A 24,079-nucleotide genomic window follows, 5' to 3' on the forward strand; every position below is an offset into this window, starting at 1 on the left:
GTTGTTTATACCTAGCACCACAGACTCCTCCCATAAGCTCAGGCTGAGGAAGAGGCCTCAAGTCTATTAATAACCTTCACAGGATTTGCAAACTGATATCAGACATCCCTTGCTTCAGCCTCAGGAGACTTGGGTTCTAAACTTGGTTCTGAAGAAGTCCTTTTAAAGATCTCTGCCTCCTGGTATTGAGGCCTCATGTGATCACCAATCACCTTTTCTTGAACATGGGATGAATTTAGTGACTTGCTTCTAGTGTGTAGAATGTTGTAGAAGGGATGGGATGTCATATATATATATATATATTTTTTTTTTTTTCGCTTTTTAGGGCTGCACCCGAGGCACATGGAGGTTCCCAAGCTAGGGGTCTAATTGGAGTTACAGCTGCTGGCTTACATCACAGCCACAGCAATGCCAGATCCTCCTTTTCTGAATCCGAAGATTCAGAATTTTCAGATTGTAAAGGAGCCAAGGTAGTATAAATTAAATTACATAAAGACCAAACACTCAGACGTATCGACTCCCCACTATGACAAGCACGGCGCAAGCAATGCATGACCTCCTTCCATTCTTCTAAACGCAATGTTTAGGATCTAACCAAGAACAATGTTTATGTATGATATCAAATAATTCTTGAAAATTTTCATCTTTCACTTTTACTCCCAAACCTCGTAGTAAAGTTTTCAACAAAAGAATATAATCAGCATGTTTAGAAGAAGATTGCCCCATTTTACTCTGATTTTCAAATCCACAGGGGTGTACCCACCTCTTGGTACTTTCCTAGTCCATTGCTTTTTCAGCCAGAATTCCCCGCGTCTGTCAGCACCTTTCCAATAGTCTCGCAGACTGTAAGCTGCTTCAGGTCCCTGTTCAGGTGCCACTTGATGAGACCTGCTCGTCAACCCAGGTCCCAAATTCAGCGGTGCCACAGATTTAAGAAAGAAGAGACAAAGAAATAGAGAGGGGATCAGGGGGCTACTGCCTTCGAGAGGCGATAGCAACCCTCTGAGCCAAGTCATGATTTTTATTTGTTATTTTCTTTCTTTTTTGTTGTTGTTGTTGTTGTTGTTGTTTTTGTTGCTATTTCTTGGGCCGCTCCCGCGGCATATGGAGGTTCCCAGGCTAGGGGTTGAATCGGAGCTGTAGCCACCGGCCTACACCAGAGCCACAGCAACGCGGGATCCGAGCCATGTCTGCAACCTACACCACAGCTCACGACAACGCTGGATCGTTAATCCACTGAGCAAGGGCAGGGACCGAACCCGCAACCTCATGGTTCCTAGTCGGATTTGTTAACCACTGCGCCACGACGGGAACTCCTTTATTTGTTATTTTCTACTTCCTTGTACGTACAGAATCACGTCATTTACAACGTTACTGATCAGGGCTACAGATATGCCCTTTGTGCTCACAGATGCTATAAATGATTAACCCTCCAGAGAAAGATTATATTGCTTATGCTTAAGGCTATCACACCCTTTCCTCCACCTCCCTTAGGGTTCTGGTCATGAGAACAAGAATATCAATGGCTTTCCATTGACCACATCTGGAGTATCTGGCAAATTGCTTTCTTTTTTGCCTTTTCTAGGGCCGCTCCCTCAGCATATGGAGGTTCCCAGGCTAGGGGTCTAATTGGAGCTGTAGCCACTGGCCTACGCCACAGCCACAGCAACGCGGGATCCGAGCCATGTCTGCAACCTACACCACAGCTCACGGCAACGCTGGATCCTTAACCCACTGAGTAAGGCCAGGGATCAAACCTGCAACCTCATGGTTCCTAGTTGGATTCGTTAACCACTGCACCACGATGGGAACTCCCATGGCAACTTGCTTTCAAGCAGCCACTCGTAGGATGTACATTTCCTGTCTCACTCCCTTTCCCCCCTCACTCCCTTTCCCCCAGGGGTCTGGGAAAGTCTTATATATTTTGCAAACCTAGATTAGTGTCATTCTTCAACCACCATCTAGTTTCTTTGATTCGCTATGGCCTGTATACATGCATATCTGGCAAGCCTCCAACACTTCACTTAGCATGATAGTTTCTAGTTCCATCCACGTTGCTGCAAATGGCATTATTTCATTGTTTTTTTATGGCTGAGTAGTATTCCTTTGTGTATAGGTACCACATCTTAATCCATTCATCTGTCAATGAACATTTAGGTTGTTTCCATGTGAGCCAAGTATTTTGTTATGAGCTGCAGGGCCAAATGATAAGGAAGGCCTCCAGCCAGCACCTAGCATGGAACAGATGTCTCTGGTCAACAGCCAATGAGAGCCTGAGACCTGCCAAGAACCATAAGAATGAAATTGGAAGTGGATTCCCTCTCCAGGCAGGCCTTGAGATGACTGTAGCCCTGCCTGTCATGTAAACTATGCCTCTGATTCCTGATCCACAGAAACTGTGAGATAACAAATGCTTATTGTTTTAAGCTGCTAAGTTTTGTAATTTGTTACACAGCAATGGCTAACTAATACAGTAGCCCAATAAATTCCCTGTTTTGCATAAGCCAGTTTATGTTGCCCTCCCTGTCAATGCCATTGAAAGACTTAACTAATATGGAAAAAGCACCAGGGAAATGGCCCTGAGGATGCTTGTGGCAAGTGATAGTTGTAAACTGGCTAACTAGAGAAGGTAGGTTGGAGGATAGCATAATTCCCTTTATCTTGCCTTGGGAAGCTGACTTCTTATTTAAAAGTTTTTTTTTAATTTAATTTAATTTTTATTTTTTTGCTTTTTAGGGCTGCACCCATGGCATATGGAAGTTCCCAGACTAGGGGTTGAAATCGGAGCTATAGCTGCCGGCCTACGCCACAGCCACAGCAATGCCAGATCTGAGCCTCATCTGCGACCTACACCACAGCTCACAGCAACACCTGATCCCCAACCTACTGAGTGAGGCCAGGGATCAAACCCGCATCCTCATGGATACTAGTCGGACTCATTTCTGCTGAACCACGACGGGAACACCTCTTCTTCTTTTTCTTTCTTTTTTTTTTTTTTGGATACTGTAATATCTGGTTAAACTATAGCTTGTTGTTTCTTGAGAGTAACATTAGAGGACTTAGAAAACTTTAGGATGGTGGAGTATGTGATTTTAGCTGACATGCAGTGAGTGACTCTCTGGTGCGAGGCCTTAAAAGCATTTGACACATATTAATTCACTAGTCCTCACAACAGCTTTATAAGATAGGCTTTTTTTTTTTTCTTTTCTTTTTACAGCTAAACCTGTGGCATATGCAAGTCCCCAGGGTTGGGGTTGAAACTGAGCTGCAGTGGCAGCCTATGCCACAGCCACAGCAATACCAGATCTGGGTCGCATCTGCAAACTATGCTGCAGCTTGCAGCAATGCCAGATGCTTAACCCACTGAGTGAGGCCAGGGATGGAACCCACATCCTTCCAGAGATGTCGGGTCCTTAACCTGCTGAGCCACCATGGGAACTTTGAGATAGGCATTTTATTTATTTATTTATTTTTTATATAATGATTTTTATGTTTTTCCATTATAGCTGGTTTACAGTGTTCTGTCAATTTTCCACTGTACAGCAATGGTGACCCAGTTACACATACCTGTATACATTCTTTTTTCTCACATTATCATGCTCCATCATAAGTGACTGGACATAGTTCCCAGTGCTACACAGCTGGATCTCACTGCTAATCCATTCCAAAGGCAAGAGTCTGTATCTATTAACCCCTTCCCGCTCCCTCCCCCTTCCCCTTGGCAACCACGAGTCTCTTCTCCAAATCCATGATTTTCTTTTCTGCGGAAAGGTTCATTTGTGCCACATATAAGATTCCAGATATAAGTAATACATGGTGTTTGTCTTTGAGACAGACATTTATAAAAGATCATCCCCATTCTATAGATGAGAAAACTGCAGCACAAAGGGATTAAAGTAGTTTGCTCTGAGCTTCATAGTGAGAATTTGAGCCCAAGAAGTCTGGGAGGGAGGAGGACAATTAGGATAGTGGGCCTCTGCCCATGGAGAGACTGGTCATGAGCTGATGTGGCATAAACCTGAGAGGGAAAACCTCCTTAAATTTGTGCCCTTGGCTCCTCTCTTGCCTTACTCTGGTCCCAGCCCTGTGACTAGGGCATGGCTGTCCAGAGAGAACCACATGACTTGGGGCCAGGAAAGGTTGCCAGAGCCCAGATGAAGGGTCTTACAACCCAGGAGCTACGAACAACATGTTTGTACCTCCCCAGCATTCACGTGTTGAAGTCCAATCCCAGATGTGATGACCTCAGGAGGTGGGACCTTTGGGAGATGATGAGGTCATGAGGGTGGCACCCTCATGAATGGGATTTGTGTCCTTCTACAAGAGAGCTCAGAGAACTCCCTTTCTGCTCTGCGAGGATACAGCGAGAAGACGGCTGTCTGCAAACCAGAAAGCGGGCTCTCACCAGACACCAAATCTGCAGGTGCCTTGATCCTTGACTTCCTAGCCTCCAGAAACATAAGAAGTAAATTTCCGTCATTTGCAAGGCACCTGGTCTATGGTGTTTTTGTTATCATGGCCCAAGTGGACTAAGACATCAGACTAAAAGCAATGATGGTCTAGCAGGTGTTTTTAAGCAGAAGCGTGGCGTGATTCAAGCACCCATGAAAGCTCACCCCAGCAGCAGAATGGAAGCTGTATGGAAGGAATGAGACTGAGATGAGAAAACAGGTAAAGGGTTAGGAGTCCAGATAAGAGCATGAGAGCAGGGACAGCTTAGGGGGGAGGAGAGAACAAAGGTGGAAGGGGGTTCAAAGATGTTAATAAAAAATAATTGCTAGCAGAGGTTGAGTAATTTCTGTGAGAAAGGCTTTGGGCTTGGAGCTTTCCATGTGTGTTCTCTTTTAATCCTCAGATCAACCCTATTTAGTTGGTACTCCTGTCCCCATTTTATTTTTGTCTTTTTTTTTTGGTTGTGCCCACAGCATATGGAGATTCTCAGGCTAGGGGTTGAATCAGAGCTGTAGCTGCTGGCAGCCACAGCAACTTGAGATCCAAGCCACATCTGTGACCTACACCACAGCTCATGGCAACACCAGATCCTTAACTCACTGAGCAAGGCCAGGGATCAAACCTGCGTCCTCATGGATGCTAGCGAGATTTGTTTCTGCTGAGCCACAACGGGAACTCCTTGTCCCCATTTGAGATGAGAGCTGGGGATTTATGTTGAAGTTGTGAACATAGGTAGACACAGTCCTGTGATGCACAGAATCCAAGTGAAGTATCATTTAAGGACAGTAATTGAGTACAGTAAAAATCTAAAATAATGTGAATTTTGATATAATGCAGTTGGCAGATGGGGTCTTGTATTCATCCAGCCCCTATTCTCACGCAGAGTGGGTTCGTATTCTCAGTGGGCCATGGACAGGAGGCAAGTTGATCTCAGAATCTCCAGTTTCTCAGTGTCCTTGACCAGGTCAGCAAAGAGTGCAAATTACTGGAAAAATGTCTGGAGTCCCTGGATCCCTGGGAATCTGGCCAGTGACAGGTCCTCATCTACTGGGCATTGCCCCCCAAATAGCATCAAACCCCAGCCTGGGATATGGATCCTGCAGTCACAGTCCCGAATTTAATGGCATAGATTCATCATGAGGCCCTAACCAGCGCTTCATTAACTTTGCAATTAAGATGACCCTGCATTTTACACACCTGCATTTTTGGACTTTACTTTTGATATTATATGGGGTTTCAACATGCACGTACTCCTAAAGATCCAGAGGAATATGGAAAGAATATAGAATTTTGACAAGTTCAAAGCTCTTTACACCTACATGAAAAGAGAGTTAAATAACTTAAGAGCAAAAAGAAATGCAAAGGAAAATTCAAGGGCTTCAGGAAGGGGAAGAATTAGGTAATGTTACAGTGTGTAAGCTGAATCCAGGAGACGTGGATTTGAATCTAAGAGGCCAGCCTTTTAAAAGGCATCAGCAAAGCAAGTAAAGGGACTGTCTCAGTGCCATCTGGTCATTAAGCAACAGTCCTTTACTGAGAAGATGCCCCAGGGAATAGCTGGGTTGAGATGACATAATTGTTTCCTATGTCGTTATGAATCTTTTTTTCTTTCTTTCTTTTTTTTTTTTTTTTTTTTTTTTTGCCATTTCTTGGGCCACTCCCGCGGCCTATGGATGTTCCTAGACTAGGGGTCTAATTGGAGCTATAGCTGCCACCCTACGCCAGAGCCACAGCAACGCGGGATCCGAGCCGCGTCTGCAACCTACACCACAGCTCACGGCAACACTGGACTGTTAACCCACTGAGCAAGGGCAGGGATCGAACCCAAAACCTCATGGTTCCTAGTCGGATTCGTTAACCACTGCGCCACCACGGGAACTCCTGTAGTTATGAATCTTTTAATCCCGGAAAGATAAGGAATTCAGAATAGACATGCTCAAGACATCAGCGAAGGGACCTCCTACCATGGCTCAGTAGATTAACGATCCAGCTTGTCTCTGTAGCATTGCTGGTTCACTGACGTGGGTTGGGGATCCTGTGTTGCTGCAGCTGTGGCATAGGTCACAGATGCAGCTTGGGTTTGATCCCTGGCCTGGGAACTTACATATGCGAAGGGTGCAGCCAAAAAAAAAAAAAAAAAGGAGAGATTGGTTAAGACTTTCTGTTTAAGTATGTGTACTGTTTGAGCAATTTGGCTTATTAAAATAATAGCTAACTTTGTGGTTCTGATTTGAATGTAATTGAATAATTCATTTATACTTAGTATTTCAGTTGGAAACTTTTATGGGGTATTGAATATTTTAATATAATATAAGAATTATCATACTTATAAGTTTAATGTATTAGGTTTATAAGCCTTCTTTAAATATTTGGGAAGGCTTATTTGTTGGTTAAAATACTTTAAAAGGGGAGTTCCCGTCTTGGAAACAAATCCCACTAGGAACCATGAGGTTTTGGGTTAGATCCCTGGACTTGCTCAGTGGGTTAAGGATCAGGCGTTGCTGAGAGCTGTGGTGTAGGTCACAGACACAGCTCAGATCTGGCATGGCTCTGATTAGACCCCTAGCCTGGGAGCTTTCGTGTGTAGCGAGTGCGGTCCTAAAAAACAGTATATATAAAAAAAAAAAAACTTTAAAAGGAAATTCAATAAATATATTACATTCAATACTGAGGTTTGAAGTCCTTAAGGGCATTAATTTATACATTTGTAAAATGAGTCAAATATTATCAATATCTCCTAAAAGTTGATAAAAGTTTTCTGATTTGTAAATAGAACAATATGATTTGTAAGCTGAATTGGTCTTAAGGCTGATTGAGGTTTTTAATTTTTTTTTTTTAGTATTGAATATGAGTTCTGAAGAGCCATATAGCCTATGAAATTATTTTTTTTATGCACTAACGCTACCCTCAGGGAAATACATGATAATGGAGGAGTCTTACTGGCTGGAAGGTAGTCTGCTAAATTCACAGGGCTAGCAAGCAGCAGAGGCAGGATTCAGATCAGAAAGCCTGATACCCACCCAATCCTGATAAAAAACTATCTGCATCCCTTTGTTTCTCTATAGACATGATTTTCTTTCCCAGTGGCCTATGAGCAACATGCTTGCCAGGCTTCCTTTCATCTTTAAACCCCCCAGTCCCAGCATGGTGCCCTTGAGGATCTCAGCAGGAGCCCATGTGTGTGTGTGTGTGTGGTGTGTGTGTTTAATAAATGAGTGAGGAGAACCCAGTGAGAGTAGCATCTTGGAGCTTCTCCAAGAGAGGGTTTCAAATGTCAACCTCCACCAAGTTCCAATGTCAAATTCCACCAAGTTGGAGCTCCCGTCATGGCTCAGCAGAAACGAATCTGACTAGCATCCATGAGGATACAGGTTTGATCCCTGGCCTCACTCAGTGGGTTAAGGATCCGGCAGTGCTGTGAGCTGTGGTGTAGGTCGCAGATGTGGCTCTGATTCCGCATTGCTTGTGGCTGTGGTGTAGGCCAGCGGCTATGGCTCCAGTTTGAGCCTGGGAACCTCCATATGCCATGAGTGTGGCCCTAAAAAAAGACAGACAGGAAGGAAGGAAGGGAAGGGAAGGGAAGGGAAGGGAAGGAAAGGAAAGGAAAGGAAAGGAAAGGAAAGGAAAGGAAAGGAAAGGAAAGGAAAGGAAAGGAAGAAAGAAAGGAAGGAAGGAAGGAAGAAAGAAAGAAAGGAAGAAAGACGTTAAAAAAAAAATTCCACCAAGAGGTAACATAAGGACCAAAGGGCCTATAGGATGTGACCCATGGGAGGTTGTGGGTGACCGTCTTAAAAGCAACATGGATTCTCTTCCAGCTTTGTTGTGGCACCTGTCCTCTATACACTGAGGGCTACGGAGATGCTTTGCAAAGTGTGAGGAGTAAAGGAGCAGATAGACGACACTAGCCACAATCATACCCTCATGGAGATGTTAGTGGAGACTGCACAGCCTTGCAAAGCCATCGGACCCTTTGGAGGGGAGAGGTAGGGAGGGGAGCTCCCTACTTGCCCAGCTCTCCCCTCTCCATCAACCCATGGATCAGGACTTTTTCCAAAACCCCCTCAACCACACAAAGTGAAAGGTAACAAAATAATATCCGATTTAGTCCTTCATGGTCGGAGGTAGGGGTGGTCCCAAAAGTCTTGTCCCTTGTTTCTTTTTCTTTTCTTTTCTTTTTTTTTTAAGAACTGCAGTTAAGTCTTTTTTTAGGACTGCAGCTCCCAGGCTAGGGGTCAAATCGGAGCTGCAATTGCCAGCCTATATCATAGCCACAGCAACACAAGATCTGAGCCATGTCTGTGACCTACACCACAGCTCACAGAAATGCTGGACCCTTAACCCACTGAGCAAGGGCAGGGATCAAACCCGCACCCTTATGGATACTAGTTAGGTTCATTACCACTGAGCCATGACAGGAACTCCCAGCCTTGTTTCTGTGCTAAAGAAGTTACAGTCAGCTGGTCCTTTCCACATTTTCATCCGTGGGCCATGCTGAGCACTCTCTTCTCTGCCTGCATGTCTGCCCATGCGCTTACCAAGCATGTAGGAACTAAGCCCTTACTAAGCCCTTACTATATGCTGATACCAAGCTGGTCACTTGGGATCGAAAGATGAAGAAAGTCGGTCCTACCCTCCAGGGACTGAGAGTCTACTGGGAAGAGGATGCAGGTAAGCAGATGTTTATGGTACAGCAGGACAGGTGTTAGAGCAGAGGTGAGCATGGGGACCTGAGAGGCCCAGAAGAGCACACCTGTTCCAGCCTGGGGTTTCAGGGAAGCCTTTCCTAAGAAGTGATGACTCTGGCAGGGGGGTATTAGGGGAAGGTAGGTGGGGCAGGAGGCAGGGGCTAGGGCAGTCCAGTAAGGAGCCAAATTCTAACAGTGAGAAATCATAAGGTGGCCAAGATGTGAGACTTGGTGACACAATATGAGTCCAAGAGGTTGACAGGAAGCCAGTCGATCCTGAAGGGTTTCATTCACCAGAACTCTGACCCTGGACTTACCTTGTGGGGGATGGGGGACCTTGGAAGCATTTAAAGCAAGATTGCAACTTTGTCAGCTTTGGCTTTTAAATGGCTCACTCTGGTGCCTCTCACACTTCTTTCTTTCAGGTCCCCTTTTTTCACATCCTGTGACTCAAAAACACATGTGATTGAAGCGGAGAACGCTAAAAACGAGAAATATTTGTGGGCTGACATTTACATACGCACCGTCCATCAGCTGTTGTGAGGCAGGCCGGTCTGCTGGTGCATACTATGGGCCGTTCTCTGCTGTGGTTCTCACTCCTCCTTGGTCTTCTCACTGGTGAGTCTAGCCCTGCCACTACCTTCCGGGCACCTCCACCTGCCTGCAAGCTGGGTTTCTCCAGCAATGGGTAATTGTCACCGAAGAGGCTGCCTCCCTGGGAACCAGGGTGTGTGTGTGTGTGTGTGTGTGTGCATGGGGTGCGCGCTGTTGTCTCAGACCATGCAAATCCAAATTGTGCCTGCATCACCCTCACATTTCTTCTGCTTGTGAGTCACAAGGAGGCTGGATGTCCCCAGACAGACTCACAGAGGGGATAATGAGATGGAGGGTCTGTCACACCCATCTGCATCTTGCCATTTCAAGCATGGTCCTCTATGTCTTTTTCCCCTTCCTCCCTGTCCCACCAGCCCCTTGAGAATTAGCTCTCATCGTGAATTGGGCTTTCCTACCCCATAAATGACATCAGTAGGGGATCTTGAACCTCGTGGCTCTTCCTGTCCCTCTGGGTTCTCAGTGCTCATTTCACCCCCAAGGACCTGAGTGGTGGCAGGAGACAGGCTTGGGAACTGGAGGCCAGGGCAACAAAGCTCTTAAGAAACCCACGGTGAGGAGCCAGGCTCTGCTCTTTGTCTCCAGAGTTTCAAGCTTTAACTTTCATTCTCCTTCGGGAAGAAACAGGCTTGCCCTGGTTATCAGGGTCACCTGCCCTCAAGGTGGTCCCCACTCTAGCCTTTAGGGGATCCCCTAAAGCCTGCTATAGAATCCCTTAGATGTGTTTAAAACTTGGCATTTTATTTATTTATTTATTTAGTCTTTTCAGGACTGCACCAGCGGCATATGGAAGTTCCCAGGCTAGGGGTTGAATTGGAGCTGTAGCTGCGGGCCTACACCACAGCCACAGCAACACGGGATCCAAGTAGAATCTGTGACCTATAACACAGCTCACGGCAACACTGGATCCCTAGCCCACTGAGCAAGGCCAGGGATTGAACCTGCGTCCTCATGGATGATAGATTCATTTCTGCTGAGCCGTGACGGGAACTCCAAAACATGGCATTTTAGAAAGAACTTTTACTCAAATTAAAAAAAAAAAAAAATCTGGAGGAGTTCCCGTCATGGTGCAGTGGTTAACGAATCCGACTAGGAACCATGAGGTTGCGGGTTCGGTCCCTGCCCTTGCTCAGTGGGTTAACGATCCGGCGTTGTCGTGAGCTGTGGTGTAGGTTGCAGACGCGGCTCGGATCCCGCGTTGCTGTGGCTCTGGCGTAGGCCAGTGGCTACAGCTCCAATTAGACCCCTCGCCTGGGAACCTCCATATGCCGCGGGAGCGGCCCAAAGAAATAGCAAAAAAGACAAAAAAATAAAAAATAAAATAAAATTAAAAAAAAAATCTGACCCCCGTGACAATCTTTTGATATAGATAAGGCAGATAGGGTTACGGCCACTTTACAGTTGATGGACTGAGAGATTGATTAGGTGACACCTTCTGGCACATGGCAGGTGGTCTGTGAAAATGGAAGTCAGCACAGTGCAGCTGTGGGAATGCAACACAGCAAAGAGGAAACTTGGAAAACCACAGTGTCCCCAGCCAGAGTCACAGTATTGAAACTCAGAGGCTGGATTCCTGGAAGGTTCCCCTTGTCCCCACTTTCCTTTCCCCCCACAGAGAAAGCACTTCTGCGAGCTTTCCTTTCTCTATAGTGTGCAGGCCCAGGCCTTGGAGGTCCCTGTCTCGGCTGTATCCCTTGGGCACATGGCAAAAAACAATGGGTGAGACAGTCTTGCCTTAAAAAATGTTCATATTTGGGGAATTCCTGTCATGGCTCAGTGGTAGTAAACCCTACTAGTATCCACGAGGACTCGGGTTCTATCCCTGGCCTCACTCAGTGGGTTAAGGATCCAGCACTGGCATCAGCTGTGGTGTAGGTCACAGACGCGGCTCAGATCTCACCTTGCTGTGACTGTGGTGTAGGCTGGCAGCTACAGTCTGATTCGACTCCTAGCCTGGGAACTTCAATATGCCATGGGTGCAGCCCTAAAAAGACAAAAATAAAGATTCATATTTGGAGTTCCTGCTGTGGTGCAGTGAGCTAAGGATCCAACATTGTCTCTGAGGTGGCATGGGATCAATCCCTGGGCCACTGAAATGAGTTAAGGATCCAGCATTGCTGCATTGTGGCATGGAATTTGATCCCTGGTCTGGGAACTTCCATATGCCATGCATGCAGCCAAAAAAAAAAAAAAAGAAAGAAATCATATTTCTTTGGTTCAATTCTCGAAACATCTATGGGGGCCTCAGGCCTCAGGTCCTACACTGTGTGTACAGTGGGGGTAGGGCGCCCGGGGGGGTAGTGGCACCCAGGGGGGAATTAAGTGTGGTGCAATCCTACTCCTGGTAGCACAATTCAACAGAGCATCAGCTTTGGGGTCAGGCAAACTTGGGTTTCATCTGGACTCTGCTGCTTCCTAGCTGCTGACTCTGGGCAAGTAAGTTTCTTAAATGCTTTGAGCCTCAATGGTCTTCATCTGTGAAGTGAGACTAAGAATACGTACCTTAAAACAAAACAAAACAAACAAAAAATGCATATCTTACTAGTTTGTAGGGAGGTTTTAAATAAAATAATGCACTTAACGTTTTTGGCAAAGTGTCTGGAGCTGGGGATTCATGTCCTTAATCAGATTCCTTGTGTCTCTTTCCCTCACTTGAATCCAGAAATAGGATTCAGAAAAGGAAGCTCTGCATACATCCCATTGCACCTAACCTCACGGTTAAACCATCAGCCTTACTTTCCTTCATTGCTTAGATAGGAATTTCTTTCTACTTTCTCCTGTCCTTGGGGGAGTTCATGAACTATGGGGAAATATAAACAACACAGCTATTTGTATGTGGCAAAATGAAGTAAAATCTTTGAACAAGCCAACAAAAGCACAGGCAGAGGTAACCAGGACAAAGGCATGGCTAGACTGGAGGGACAAAGGCCAGGCTAGAAATACGCCGTGCAGCCAAAGCTCCAGAAAGGAAGCAGCACTGAACTAGGCTTAATGAGTTACTGAACTCAAGTGGACAAGGTTAGTTCTTGGTCAAGGTGGAATTCCTCCAGGCTGAACTTGAGGTCCTGGGCCAGCTTGGGGTGAGGAAGGTCCAACTGGTGCCAGTACCTCCAGCCTGCTTTCAGCCGCCTTGCATGATCCTCTAGGTGGAGCCAGAATGGTACCATGGAAGAAATGAACACCAGCCTGTCAAGGGGATTCTGTGGTGGGTGGGCACACAGGGTGCCATACTTCCCCCCTGTGAAGTGCCCCGTCTAACAAGACAGCAACAATTTTCCCACACCTTGTCACCACAGCCACTATCACAGGACTTCTCACTTCAACTTTTGGCCAAAAAACCTCACCACCTGGCCTAGGAATCAGTGATGCAGCCAGCGCTTCTGGATTCCAGTTTGAATCAGAACTTGGATCCCTTCCTGGGCCAGGCAGCTTTTTTTTTTTTCTGTAAATAACTACGCAGCAGACCTGAATTAGTTTCAGACTTTCTGCTTCTAGGGGACTGTGTGTCTGCATTGCAAAAATAGAGATGGGTTGAACCATTTATGAATTTGTTTGTTTTTTTCCTCTATAAGAGCACGGACTACTTTTAGTGAATATGCAAAAAAGATGCAATCACCAACTTACTCCAATGACATTAAGTATCTTTAATAATACCAATTGTGAGGTGTTTACTTGCGTTATCTCATTTAACACTCAAAAAATCCTGGAAGATGATATTCCCAATTTCACAGGTGAGAAAACCAGGATTCCAAGAGGTTGAGTAATCTGCCCAAGATCACACAGTTAGTACCTAACAGAGCAAGGGTTTAAATTTAGGCAGTTGTCCCTGGTGTTACTTTCTTCTCTCAAGTGAATTATAAGCTGATATTCAAATGACTGTCCCGCAGACCACACTTAACCTGGCTTGATCAGCCCCGCGTTAGCTCTCCTGCTCTAGAAAGATATGTTCCCAACCCTCCTACACTGTTGGTGGGAATGTAAACTGGTACAACCACTATGGAGAACAGTATGGAGGTTCCTCAGGAAACTAAATATAGAACTAAAGTATCATACAGCAATCCCACTCCTGGGCATATATTTCCAGAGAAAACCATAATTCAGAAAGATACATGCGTTCCAAAGTTCATTGCAGCACTGTTCACAATAGTTAAGACATGGAAACAACCTAAATGTACATTGACAGAAGAATGGATTAGGAAGATGTGTTACCTATACTATGGAATACTACTCAGCCATAAAAAAGAATGAAATAATGCCATTTGCAGCAACATAGATGCAACTAGAGATTCTCATACTAAGTGAAGTAAGTCAGAAAGAGAAAGACAAATACCATATTACATCACTTATATCTGGAATCTAAAACATGGCACAAATTAACCCATCTACAGAGCAGAAACAGACTCACAGACTTGTGGTTGCCAAGGAGGAGGATAGAATGGGATGGACTAGGAGTTTGGGGTTAGTAGATGCAAACTATTACATTTAAAAGGGATAAGCAATGATGTCCTACTGTACAGCATGGGGAATTGTATCCAATCTCTTTTGAGAGAACATGATGGAAATTATATGAGAAAAAGAATGTATAAATCTATGTATGACTGGGTCACTCTGCTGCACAGCAAAAACTGGTACAACATAGTAAGTCAACTATACTATAATAAAACATTTTTTTAAAATAACAAAAAATAAATAAAATACCACCCCAAAATATGGCACAAATGAACCTATCTACAAAACAGAAACAGACTCACACACATGGAGAACAGACATGTGGTTGCCAAGGGGGAAGGGGCAGAGAATGGGATGGACCGGGAGTTTGGGGTTAGTAGATGCAAACTATTACATAAGTAATAAGCAATGAGATCCTACAGTATAGCATAGGAAACTATATCCAGTCTCTTAGGATAGACCAAGATAGAAGATAATATAAGAAAAGGAACATACACACACACACACACACACACACACACACATAAATATAATGTATGTATGTATGACTGGGTCACTTTGCTGTGCAGCAGAAATTGGTACAATTGGCTGGGCCTCAGAGGAGCTGGTTTCATTTCAAAAGTTGCCACAAACCAGCAATTATGGTGATGCTGCAAGGCATTTTGTGCTGTGGATGGGCTGAGCTAAGTGAGTTCTGTCCTATTCTCTGAATGTGTGTTCTAGTTCTGTCTCTAACTAACTATGTAATCTTGAGCAAGACACCTAAATTCTGTGGGTCTCTGTTTTCTCACTTATAAAGTAGGAATAATAATCATTGCCTTGACTCTCTCTCTCAGGCCTGTTGTGAGCCTCCAAAGTAACAGGTGACCTCTGAGGCCTCTGTTCTGTGTCTGTAGGACCAGGTGTTTCCAGAGTGGACTCGGCTCCTGTGGTGGTAACCGGGACCCTAGGGGGGTCTGTTACTCTACCCCTGACGCTTCCGGTTGGGCAGCAGGTGGAGAGCATCTTCTGGATGTGTCGTTCGGTCCCTGGGGCCATAGCCACGGTAACCTTGGAAGAAGCTGGAGGGCCAGACATATTTTACCAGGCGGAAACGAGGTACTGGGATCGTCTGAGTGTGGTGGGCCCAGGCCGCTCCCTGCAGATCAGCCACCTGAGCTGGGAAGATGCAGGGCCCTACCGAGCCCACATTAATCTGCGGAATTCTCACATCACCCACACGTGGGAGTACAGTCTGAATGTCTATGGTGAGTTCCAGGGAAATGGCGACAGGTGTGTGTGTGTGGTGTCACCTTTCAGCCATTTTATAGCCTTTCCCGTTTCCCTTTTAGTAGCATTTAAAATTTTCTTTCTAATGACAAGACTAATATAAGCGCACTGCGAAAACCACAAAGAGTTGCCTAAGAGAATGTCCTGAAAAATGCCAAGGCCCAGGACATGTCCCAGACCAATTGCAGCAGAACCTTTGGGTCTGGATTTCAAGCCCTGAGAACTGGGTTCTGCCACAAGCTCGTTGTGTGGCCTTGAGCTTCCTCCTTGCTACCACAGAACACTACTTTCTGTGAGAATAAAATTCATGCGAAAGAGCGTTGTAAAGCTCTGTACAAATATGTGAAGACGCTATTATCATATTCCTTAAACAATTGCTTTCATAGGGGAAACTTCAACGTAGACAGGGAGGGATGTGTGCCAGGCACACGCAGGAGCAAGACTGGCCGGTGAAAACACAATAGGGCACTTTTAGACTCAGGCGGCTTATAGAGACAGTGAGAGGGAGCGTGGCCCCTGGGTCCTCATCTCACACCCCAGAAAGGATGACACTGAAACAAAAGGGGTCTGCTGACCGCAATGGGAGTTGCTGAGAAACCAATTTTAGATTAGAGAGAAGAGATTTTATAGTCTCTGCGGGGGTGGAGCAGGAAGCTCCACGCCTTGTGAGAAACCATCTCTTGACGGCCTCCCAGGAGGATGAGTGGGAGGCCCGTGGGAGATGGTTTCAAGGTAACACCTCACAGGCCATCCTCTTCCCGTGTTCTGGGAAGATCACAAGGCACTTTGCAAGACTCAGATTAACTGTGGCTCCAGTCCTTGCCTGAGGAACAAGGATTCTATGGATGGCAAGGTTGCCAGGATGCCATGGCAGAGCTGTTCCCCTACAGTAGGTAGCAGGAAAGGTACTGATGATGAGTGATGATGAGCACAGGGAAGCTAAGCAATGGAGGGAAGGTGGAGAACCTTCTCAGATATTTCCCTGAGTTATGTGACAAGAAATATTCCTATGAGATGAGGACTTTTTTTTTTTTTTTTTAAGCGGGGGATGATGGAATTGCCCCAGTTAGGTTCACATGGTTGGGGGGAAAGCTTTTTTTTTTTTTTTTTTTTTTTTTTTCTTTTTTGGCTGCCCCATGCAGATGGAAGTTCCCAGGCCAGGGATCAGATCCAAGCCACAGTCATTGGATCTTTAACCCTCTGTGCCAGGCCGGGGATTGGACCTATGTTCCAATGCTCCAGAGATTCTGTCAACCCCACTGCATCACAGCAGGAACTCCTGGTTGGGGGGGGCAGTATTTCTGCCATAAATTGGCCTGGATGGTTATGCCCTGTACCTCAGACAGAGCAAGGGAACACTGGGTGGGGGCTGCTGGGACCTGGGCCAGGATTGTTCACCCCAGAGGTGGTGGGAGAGCCCCATGATGATGGTTGTTCAGGCAGGATGAGCTCAGTGTGGATTCTGGGCAGGATACAATTCTGTGCTAACCAATCAGAGGTGGGGTCTTCCAGAGAGGGCTCCTGGGGCAAGAGTAGTGATAAGAGGCCATATTTTCATCCTTCACAGGGAGTTTCCCGAGTCACCGGAGGCTTTGATAGCAAGCAAGAAAGGTCTTTTTTTTTTTTTTTCTTCCCCCTTTTCTTTTTAGGGCCGCATCTTGGGCATACGGAAGTTCCCAGGCTGGGGGTCGAAGTGGAGCTGTAGCAGAAGCCCATGTCAATGCCAGATCTGAGCCACATCTGTGACCTACACCGGAGCTTACAGAAACACCAGATCCTAAACCCACCAAGCGAGGCCAGGGATCAAACCTGCATCCTTGTGGACACTATGTTAGTTCTTAATCTGCTGAATCACAATGGGAACTCCAGAGAAGGGGTTTTTATTTATAGGCTAAGGAGACTGAGTGTCAGGGAGGAAAAATGACATACCCATGACAGAGAGATAGAAAGTGGCAGAGCTGGGAATAGAGCACAGGTACCCTGATGCTGTACCCTGGGTTTCTCATGCATTGCTGTATTCATCTGCCTGAGCCAGAGAGGACACTGAGGAGAAAAGGGCCTGCAGAAGGGGTCACAGGGGAAGGGCTGAGATCCCAGGGCCTGGGCTATGGAAGACATACTGGGGTGAGGCAGCAGAGTTACTCAGCAGTGGATATGTCCAGCTTGCCTTCTCCCAGTGGACATTCGGGGCTGTGTGGTCCTATTTTGCATAGTTGAGCTGCCCCTGGGCTACCATCAGGTAAGCCCCAGGGCAGAGGCCCCAAAACAGGGCAGAGTCCCCCAAGCCCTGTAAATTTTCTGAGCCTGTCCTGATTGCCTGTTGTCTGCAACTGTTCTTCTTCTTCTTCTTCTTTTTTTTTTTTTTTTGCTTTTTAGGGCTGCACCTGTGGCATATGGAGGTTCCCAGGCTAGTGGTCTAATTGGAGCTAGAGCTGCCGGCCTACACCACAACCACAGCAATGCCAGATCCAAGCCATGTCTGCAACCTACACCACAGCTCGTGGCAATGCCGGATCCTTAACCCGCTGAGTGAGGCCAGGGATCGAACCTGCATCCTCATGGTTCCTAGTCAGATTCGTTTCTGCTGAGTCAGGATGGGAACTCCTGCAACTGCTCTTGATGCCGCCCCTAGATCCCCCTGGTTCTGGCCTAAGGAGGCTGGTGGGCAAATAATGACAGTATGGATACCTTAAGGAGAATACCTGGGTGCCTGGTGCTGGGGGAAGTGGGGATGGACTGGAGGCTGAAGACAGCACAAGGGCATAGGAGAAACCTGGGAGACAGAGCTACATCCCTTGGGAATCTTCTTCAGCAACAGGAGGCTCAGCCTAGGCTGCAGAGCCCCCTACTGGGAAAAGATGTAATTACAACACAGTTCCTTACATGCTATTACAGGCATCTATTTCCTACAGGGGTAGGAATTCGGTTTTGGGGTTGGATCCACTGGATTGGGGTCTTGAATTCATCACTTAATCGGTAAGATTCTGGGCAAATTACTTAAATAGAGTAGATATAACTCCTTCTCTACCTACTTTATAAGGTTGTTCTGGAAATCCCATAAGATTTTACATGACATGCCCTATAAGGCCCAAAGCTCTAGAAGAAATGTGGGCAGGTTTTGCCTCTGCTGTTCCTTATGTGTATTCATTGGTGGCAATGCCTCCTGTTTTCTGCCCTGTGAAGGGAAGGCCCAAATTTCCAGACCTAATTTGTTCTTTTTTTTGGTGCACACAGAGCAGCTGGCCCGGCCCCGGGTCACAATGAGCTCCAGGATCAGTGGGAATGGACACTGCCTCGTCATCCTAACATGCGTGGCAGAAAGCAGAAGAGGCACTGTGACCTACAGCTGGACACCCCTGGGACCCCGGACTGTTGTGTCCCATGGAGGGTCTGTTCTCAGTGTCTCCCTGAGGCCTGGGGATGGTGCTCTGAACTTTACCTGCGTGGTCAAGAACCCAGTCAGTAACAGCAGCTCCCTCCCTGTCCTGGTGCCACCTTCATGTACAGGTACCAGGAAAATGAGCACACACCCTGCTCAGCAGCCCTGGCCTGGATGGAAGGTGGAGGAAGTATCCTCTCCCCTTCAGGCCTCAAGGAGAAGGGCAAACACTCTGGAGAGAGTGGGTGGGCCAGGGGTGGGTCTGTGTGGTCAGGGGAGAGGGAGGAAACCCATTGGAGCTGATGGGGAGGCCAGAGGGTCTGGGCAGGAGGGGCTGGATGGGACCTGCAGCTGCCCCCAGTGGGCAGGGAGACACTGGTGCTGAAACTATGGTTTTCTCTCTCTCTGTCTTCAGGGCCAGGAATCCTGGGAGAGGACACAATGGGGGAGATAGTGATTGGCACCCTTGGGAAGTCGGCCACTCTGCCCCTGGAGGTTCCTGTGGGGCAGGAGGTAGAAAAAGTGACCTGGAGCTCTCGAGGGCTCGTTGCTATTTTGCAACCAGGACGGGCAGGCAAACCAATCCTGGTTGATGGGACTCAGGGACCCTACAGCAGGCGACTGAGCGTCCCCCAGCATGGCTACTCTCTTCAGATCAGCCCCCTGAGGCTGCAGGACTCTGGCCCCTTCAGAGCCTGGATAACTCTGCACAACCCCCCCATCAACATCACCAAAGATTTCACCCTGCGTGTCTATGGTGAGGGGGTGGAGGGCCTCCCTTTGAACTCTGACCTTTCCTCTCCTCTGCTTGGCCGGACTAGAGCCTTCTCATAGCTTGCACCTTCCCTTCTTGGCACAGAGCAGCTGCAGGAGCCCAGTATCACGGCCAGCTCTCAGATCATGGAGGATGGGACCTGTTTAGTCACCCTGGCCTGCTCGCTGGACCAGGCTGGAGAGGATGTCCAGTACAGCTGGGACCCCCTTGGCCGGAGGACAGTTGTGTCACATGGGGGGAGGACTCTTAACATCTCCTGGAGATCTGGGGTCAGTGATAGCTATCGCTGTACTGTGGAGAACCCCATCAGCCAAAGCTCTGGCTCCATCCCCATCAGGCCTCTCTGCTCAGGTAACTTCTTCCTCCTGTGACCTTCTCTCTCCCAGGCAGATTCGGTCCCAGATTCTCAGCATCCCTGCCTGCCTTCCTCGGGCTTCTAGGAGTGGCTGCAGAAAAGGTGGGCAGGATTAGATGGCAGCAGGGGGTGTCTCTGGCTGGCAGGAGATAAGGGCTCTGGAGCTACCATCCTGCTCTGCCCACCTTATGTCTATCTGGCCCCGGGGTCCCTGGGCTGGGATTTGCTGCAGACCCAGCTGGGTATCCCGCTCGTTGCTGGGACTCCCCCAGAAGAGGTGCTTGCCCCACCCCCACTCAGTCCTGCAAAGCCCACCGAGGTGGGAAGGGGGGGTCCCACACCTCCTTGTCTGGGTCCTCAGGGAAGCCTCAGCCTCTTCCCCTGCCCTGAGCTGCTCTGAGAGAGAAACTGGGGCTGTGCTCCTCTCGTGGGCAAGGGTGGCCTCTCTGGGTTTCCATAGGCCACGGCAGGAAACTGCCTTATTCCGAACACAATCCTGTCCCTCCCCTCATCTCAGCTGACTTCTGAAACCATTGTCTCTGCTCCCCATCTCCAGTTCCTCACCAGCCACTCACACTTCGACCCCTCGTGGCTGCTTCGCCCCGCAAGGCATCCATTGCTGAGCTCAGGGGCTCCTCCTCAGTTCTGTGCTCCTGGACCTGCTGTCCTCGGCCGCTTGTTTCAGGGTCACAGCCTTCTCAGGACTGATGCCACCCCCCCACCCCCACCCCAACTCCTCCCCACCCCCTTGTTTTCTTCCTGTTTCAAAGGCAGCAGGCTGGGCATCACTTAGAGCCCTCGTCTTCCCCATGCTCCCTGCCGTTGCCTCCCTTCCTCGGTGGTCTCCTAACTCCTCTCACCTCCCAGTCATCCTCCTGATTGTGCTGCTAGGGGGTTCATTCTAAATGAAAGAAATGGTTGTGTTTCTTTTCTGCTTAAAACCCAATGATGTCTGCCCAATCTCTCAGGTATAAATGTTTTAGCACCTCTTCCTTCATAAGCCACACATAGTTACAGAGCGTTTTTGTTGTTTTGTTTTTTGCGTTTTAGGGCCGCACCTGTGGCATATGGAGGTTCCCAGGCTGCTGCTGGCTTACACCACAGCCACAGCAATGCAGGATCCAAGCCCCGTCTGCGAGCTACACCACAGCTCATGGCAACACCGGATCCTTAACCTACTGAGCAAGGCCAGGGACCGAACCTGCATCCTCATGGTTGCTAGTCAGATTCTTTAACTACTGAGCCACGATGGGAACTCCTACAGAGCATTTTTAAGGTGCCCTGTGTTGTTCGAGTCATTGAAGATACATTGAAGAAGCAGCCAGGATAAATTCCCAGCCCTCCGGGATCTCACAGTTGCAATCATCATAATCAGCAGCTAAGCCTTGTCAATGACAGGGGAGAGCACTGAGCATGCTGGGTAATGGCCTTTGTGTATGTGTCTGTCTTTGCTGTTGAACCGTGATAAAGCCCAAGCTTCCCCTTCTCAGCATCTCCAACACACAGTTGTAATCAGTGTTCAAAGTGTGGATCTGACAAATATTCGGGGAGCAGCCTGTGCTGGGTATAGTGGGACCCAAAGAAACACAATCGTTGGCTCAACAGTGACATTCTCCTTCCTCCTCTGTGGGGACTGGAGGACATTTCAGCTCCATCCCTGGATCAGGCTTCCTCAAGTGACTTCCAGCCCACGTACACCTCTGACTTTTCTTCCTGGAAAACTCCTTCCCCTATTTCCCTGTCTTCCCGTTTCTTTTCTTTTCATTGACCCAGTTCCTAACCTGTGGTTATTGTTCATCCAGCCTCCTACCTATCCTGCTCCTGGAGGAAAGAGTTTCTCCTCTTTTTGGTCCTGGGAGCTTTGCAGATTGAACAGATTTGACCTTGACATGTGGAGAAGCCCAGAAGAGGAAGGTGAGAATGGAGATAAGGTCGTGTGCACAGAGAGAAAGGAGCACGAGCTGATACCAGCATCTCCTGGTATAAGAGACAGTGATACTGATGAAGGCATGAAAACGATTTTGTTTGCAAGCTGGGTTCAAAACAACCAAGAAACTGCTGCATATCTTCTGTTTAAAATAATATGTTTAGGAGTTCCTGCTGCAGCCTAGTGGGTTAATGATCCGGCTTTTCTCTCTGGGGGCCCCAGTTTGATCCCTGCCCTGGATATGATATTAAAAATAGTAAAAGTGGATGAGGGGATAAGATTCAGGGTTGTTTAAATGCATTTAAAAGATCACCAATTTAATCATAGATAGATAGCTGTGTATAGTATGGGAAATATAGTTAAGAACTATTTAATGTCTTTGAATGATGATATATCATAACCAGAATTATCAGGGTGATCGTTGTGAAATGTGTAAAAATATCAAATCAGTATTTTGTGTAATAGGAACTAACATAGTGTTTTAGTTAATTATACTTCAAAAGCAGTTAATTATACTTCAAAAGCAAACAGACAAACTTATAGAAAAAGAGAAGAGATTTGTGGTCCCCAGAAGCATGAGGGTACAGTAAGGGAGAATTTGATGAAGGAGGACAAAAGGTCCAAACTGCCAGTTGTACGATAAATAAGTCCTAGGGATGTAATGTCCACCATGGTAAATATAGTTAATGCTGCTGTATGTTATAGGTAAAAGTTAAAAGAGTAAATCCTAAGAGTTCTCATCACTAGGAGGAAATTTTTTTTCTATTTCTTTAATCTTGTATTAAAGAATTTTGTACATGAGATGATAGATATTCAGTAAACTTACTGTGATAATCATTTAATGATGTATGTAAGTCAAATTATTACGGTGTACACCTTAAATTACAGTGGTGTATGTCAATTACTTCTCAAAACTGGAAGGAAAAAAATAGAAAATGAAACCTTAAAAAACAGAAATAGGACTAGAATGCTAAATAAGAAAAACTGAAACATCACAAAATAAGAAGCAACTCCAGAAACTAAAAAAGATGATAACAGAAATAAACAAAACAAAAAAAAAAGGAATTTTTTGAAAACTAAGTGAGTCCAAATGAGACATGTTGGGGGTTGGGGGGATACACTGAGGGTTTGGGATGGAAAGGCTATAAAATTTAGTTGTGATAGGTGCTTCGTCAGCACAGTAGGTAGCGCGTCAGTCTCATAAAATTCAGTTGTGGTGATTGTTGTACACCTATAAATGTAATAAAATTCATTGAGTAATTAAAAAAAAAAGAAAACTAAGTGAGGACCTAAGAAAGCAGAGCAAAAGACAGAGAGACAAGGAGTTCCTGTTGTGGCTCAGTGGTAATGAACCCAGCTAGCACCCATGAAGATGCAGGTTCGATCCCTGGCCCTGGTCAGTGGGTTAAGGATCCGGCATTGCCATGAGCTGTGGTGTAGGTTGGCAGCTGTAGCTTTTTGACCCCTAGCCTGGGAACTTCCATATGCCTCGGGTATGGCTCTAAAAAAAGAAAAAAAAAGACAGAGATGAAAATAAAAGAGAAGGGTAAGAGAGCTAAAGAATCAGCTTGGCAACCTCAATACCTGAAAAACACAAGTTCCAGAAAGATGGAAGAGAGAAAACAGAGGGGAGAAATTTAAGAAAGAAATAATACATTTTTTTTCCCTTTGAGCTAAAGAATATATTTCTGTAAATTGAAAAGTGTTTAAAAAAAGAAGTTCAACCAAGTAAATTTGAAGATGGGATTGGTGTTATTCAAGGGTTCTCGAATAGGGCAGCATCCATTTCCGGTAAATAGAAAGGCAATCCGAGGCTTGTTCAAAATACTGGCTTTTTTAAAAAAAAATTAATTTAATTTAATTTTTTTCTATACTTGTTTTATTTTTTTTAATAACGACTATAACAATCTAATTTCACAGGATTTCCATCCCACAGCCCAAGCACATTCCCCCACCCCCCAAACTGTCTCCTCCGGAGACCAAAAGTTTTTCAATACCAGCATATATGAAAAGATTAATACTATAAGACTTGTGAACCATAATAAAATACAAGAGACTTTTAAGCCAGAATCTAGAGAATAAATCCTTTTGCAAAATACTGGCTTTTTATAGAAGAGTTGGGCAAAGAAATTATCAGCAGAAGAAAAGAGAAGTTGTTTCAGTCACCGGAAGGAAG

At 46.4% G+C, this 24,079-nt stretch overlaps 1 protein-coding gene across 2 annotated transcripts; it reads left to right on the forward strand.

The window, feature by feature from the left end:
• Positions 1–8,983: 8,983 nt before the first annotated feature.
• LOC125129447 (T-lymphocyte surface antigen Ly-9-like) lies at positions 8,984–22,745 on the forward strand. 2 transcript variants are annotated; one of them, XM_047784142.1, is made up of 7 exons: positions 8,986–9,120; positions 9,563–9,755; positions 15,095–15,445; positions 18,702–18,974; positions 19,262–19,603; positions 19,706–19,972; positions 21,779–22,745. In XM_047784142.1, the coding sequence occupies exons 2-7, from the start codon at positions 9,707–9,709 to the stop codon at positions 21,856–21,858; spliced, it is 1,362 nt and encodes a 453-aa protein (XP_047640098.1). In that variant the 5' UTR covers positions 8,986–9,120; positions 9,563–9,706; the 3' UTR covers positions 21,859–22,745. The 2 variants fall into 2 exon arrangements, with proteins under 2 accessions (XP_047640100.1, XP_047640098.1); XM_047784144.1 differs by lacking the exon at positions 21,779–22,745 and having other exon boundaries at positions 8,984–9,120; positions 19,711–20,003.
• The last annotated feature ends 1,334 nt before the right edge of the window (positions 22,746–24,079 follow it).

Source organism: Phacochoerus africanus, chromosome 6, assembly GCF_016906955.1.
Source record: "Phacochoerus africanus isolate WHEZ1 chromosome 6, ROS_Pafr_v1, whole genome shotgun sequence".
Taxonomy (NCBI): Eukaryota; Metazoa; Chordata; class Mammalia; order Artiodactyla; family Suidae; genus Phacochoerus; species Phacochoerus africanus.

Bases quoted from the DNA above. Each gene is read 5' to 3' on its own strand.
- LOC125129447 (XM_047784142.1), top strand. From the start codon at position 9,707: ATGGGCCGTTCTCTGCTGTGGTTCTCACTCCTCCTTGGTCTTCTCACT. The intron at 19,604-19,705 runs GTGAGGGGGTGG...TTCTTGGCACAG, and splicing joins TTTCACCCTGCGTGTCTATG to AGCAGCTGCAGGAGCCCAGT. The intron at 19,973-21,778 runs GTAACTTCTTCC...TTGTTCATCCAG, and splicing joins CATCAGGCCTCTCTGCTCAG to CCTCCTACCTATCCTGCTCC.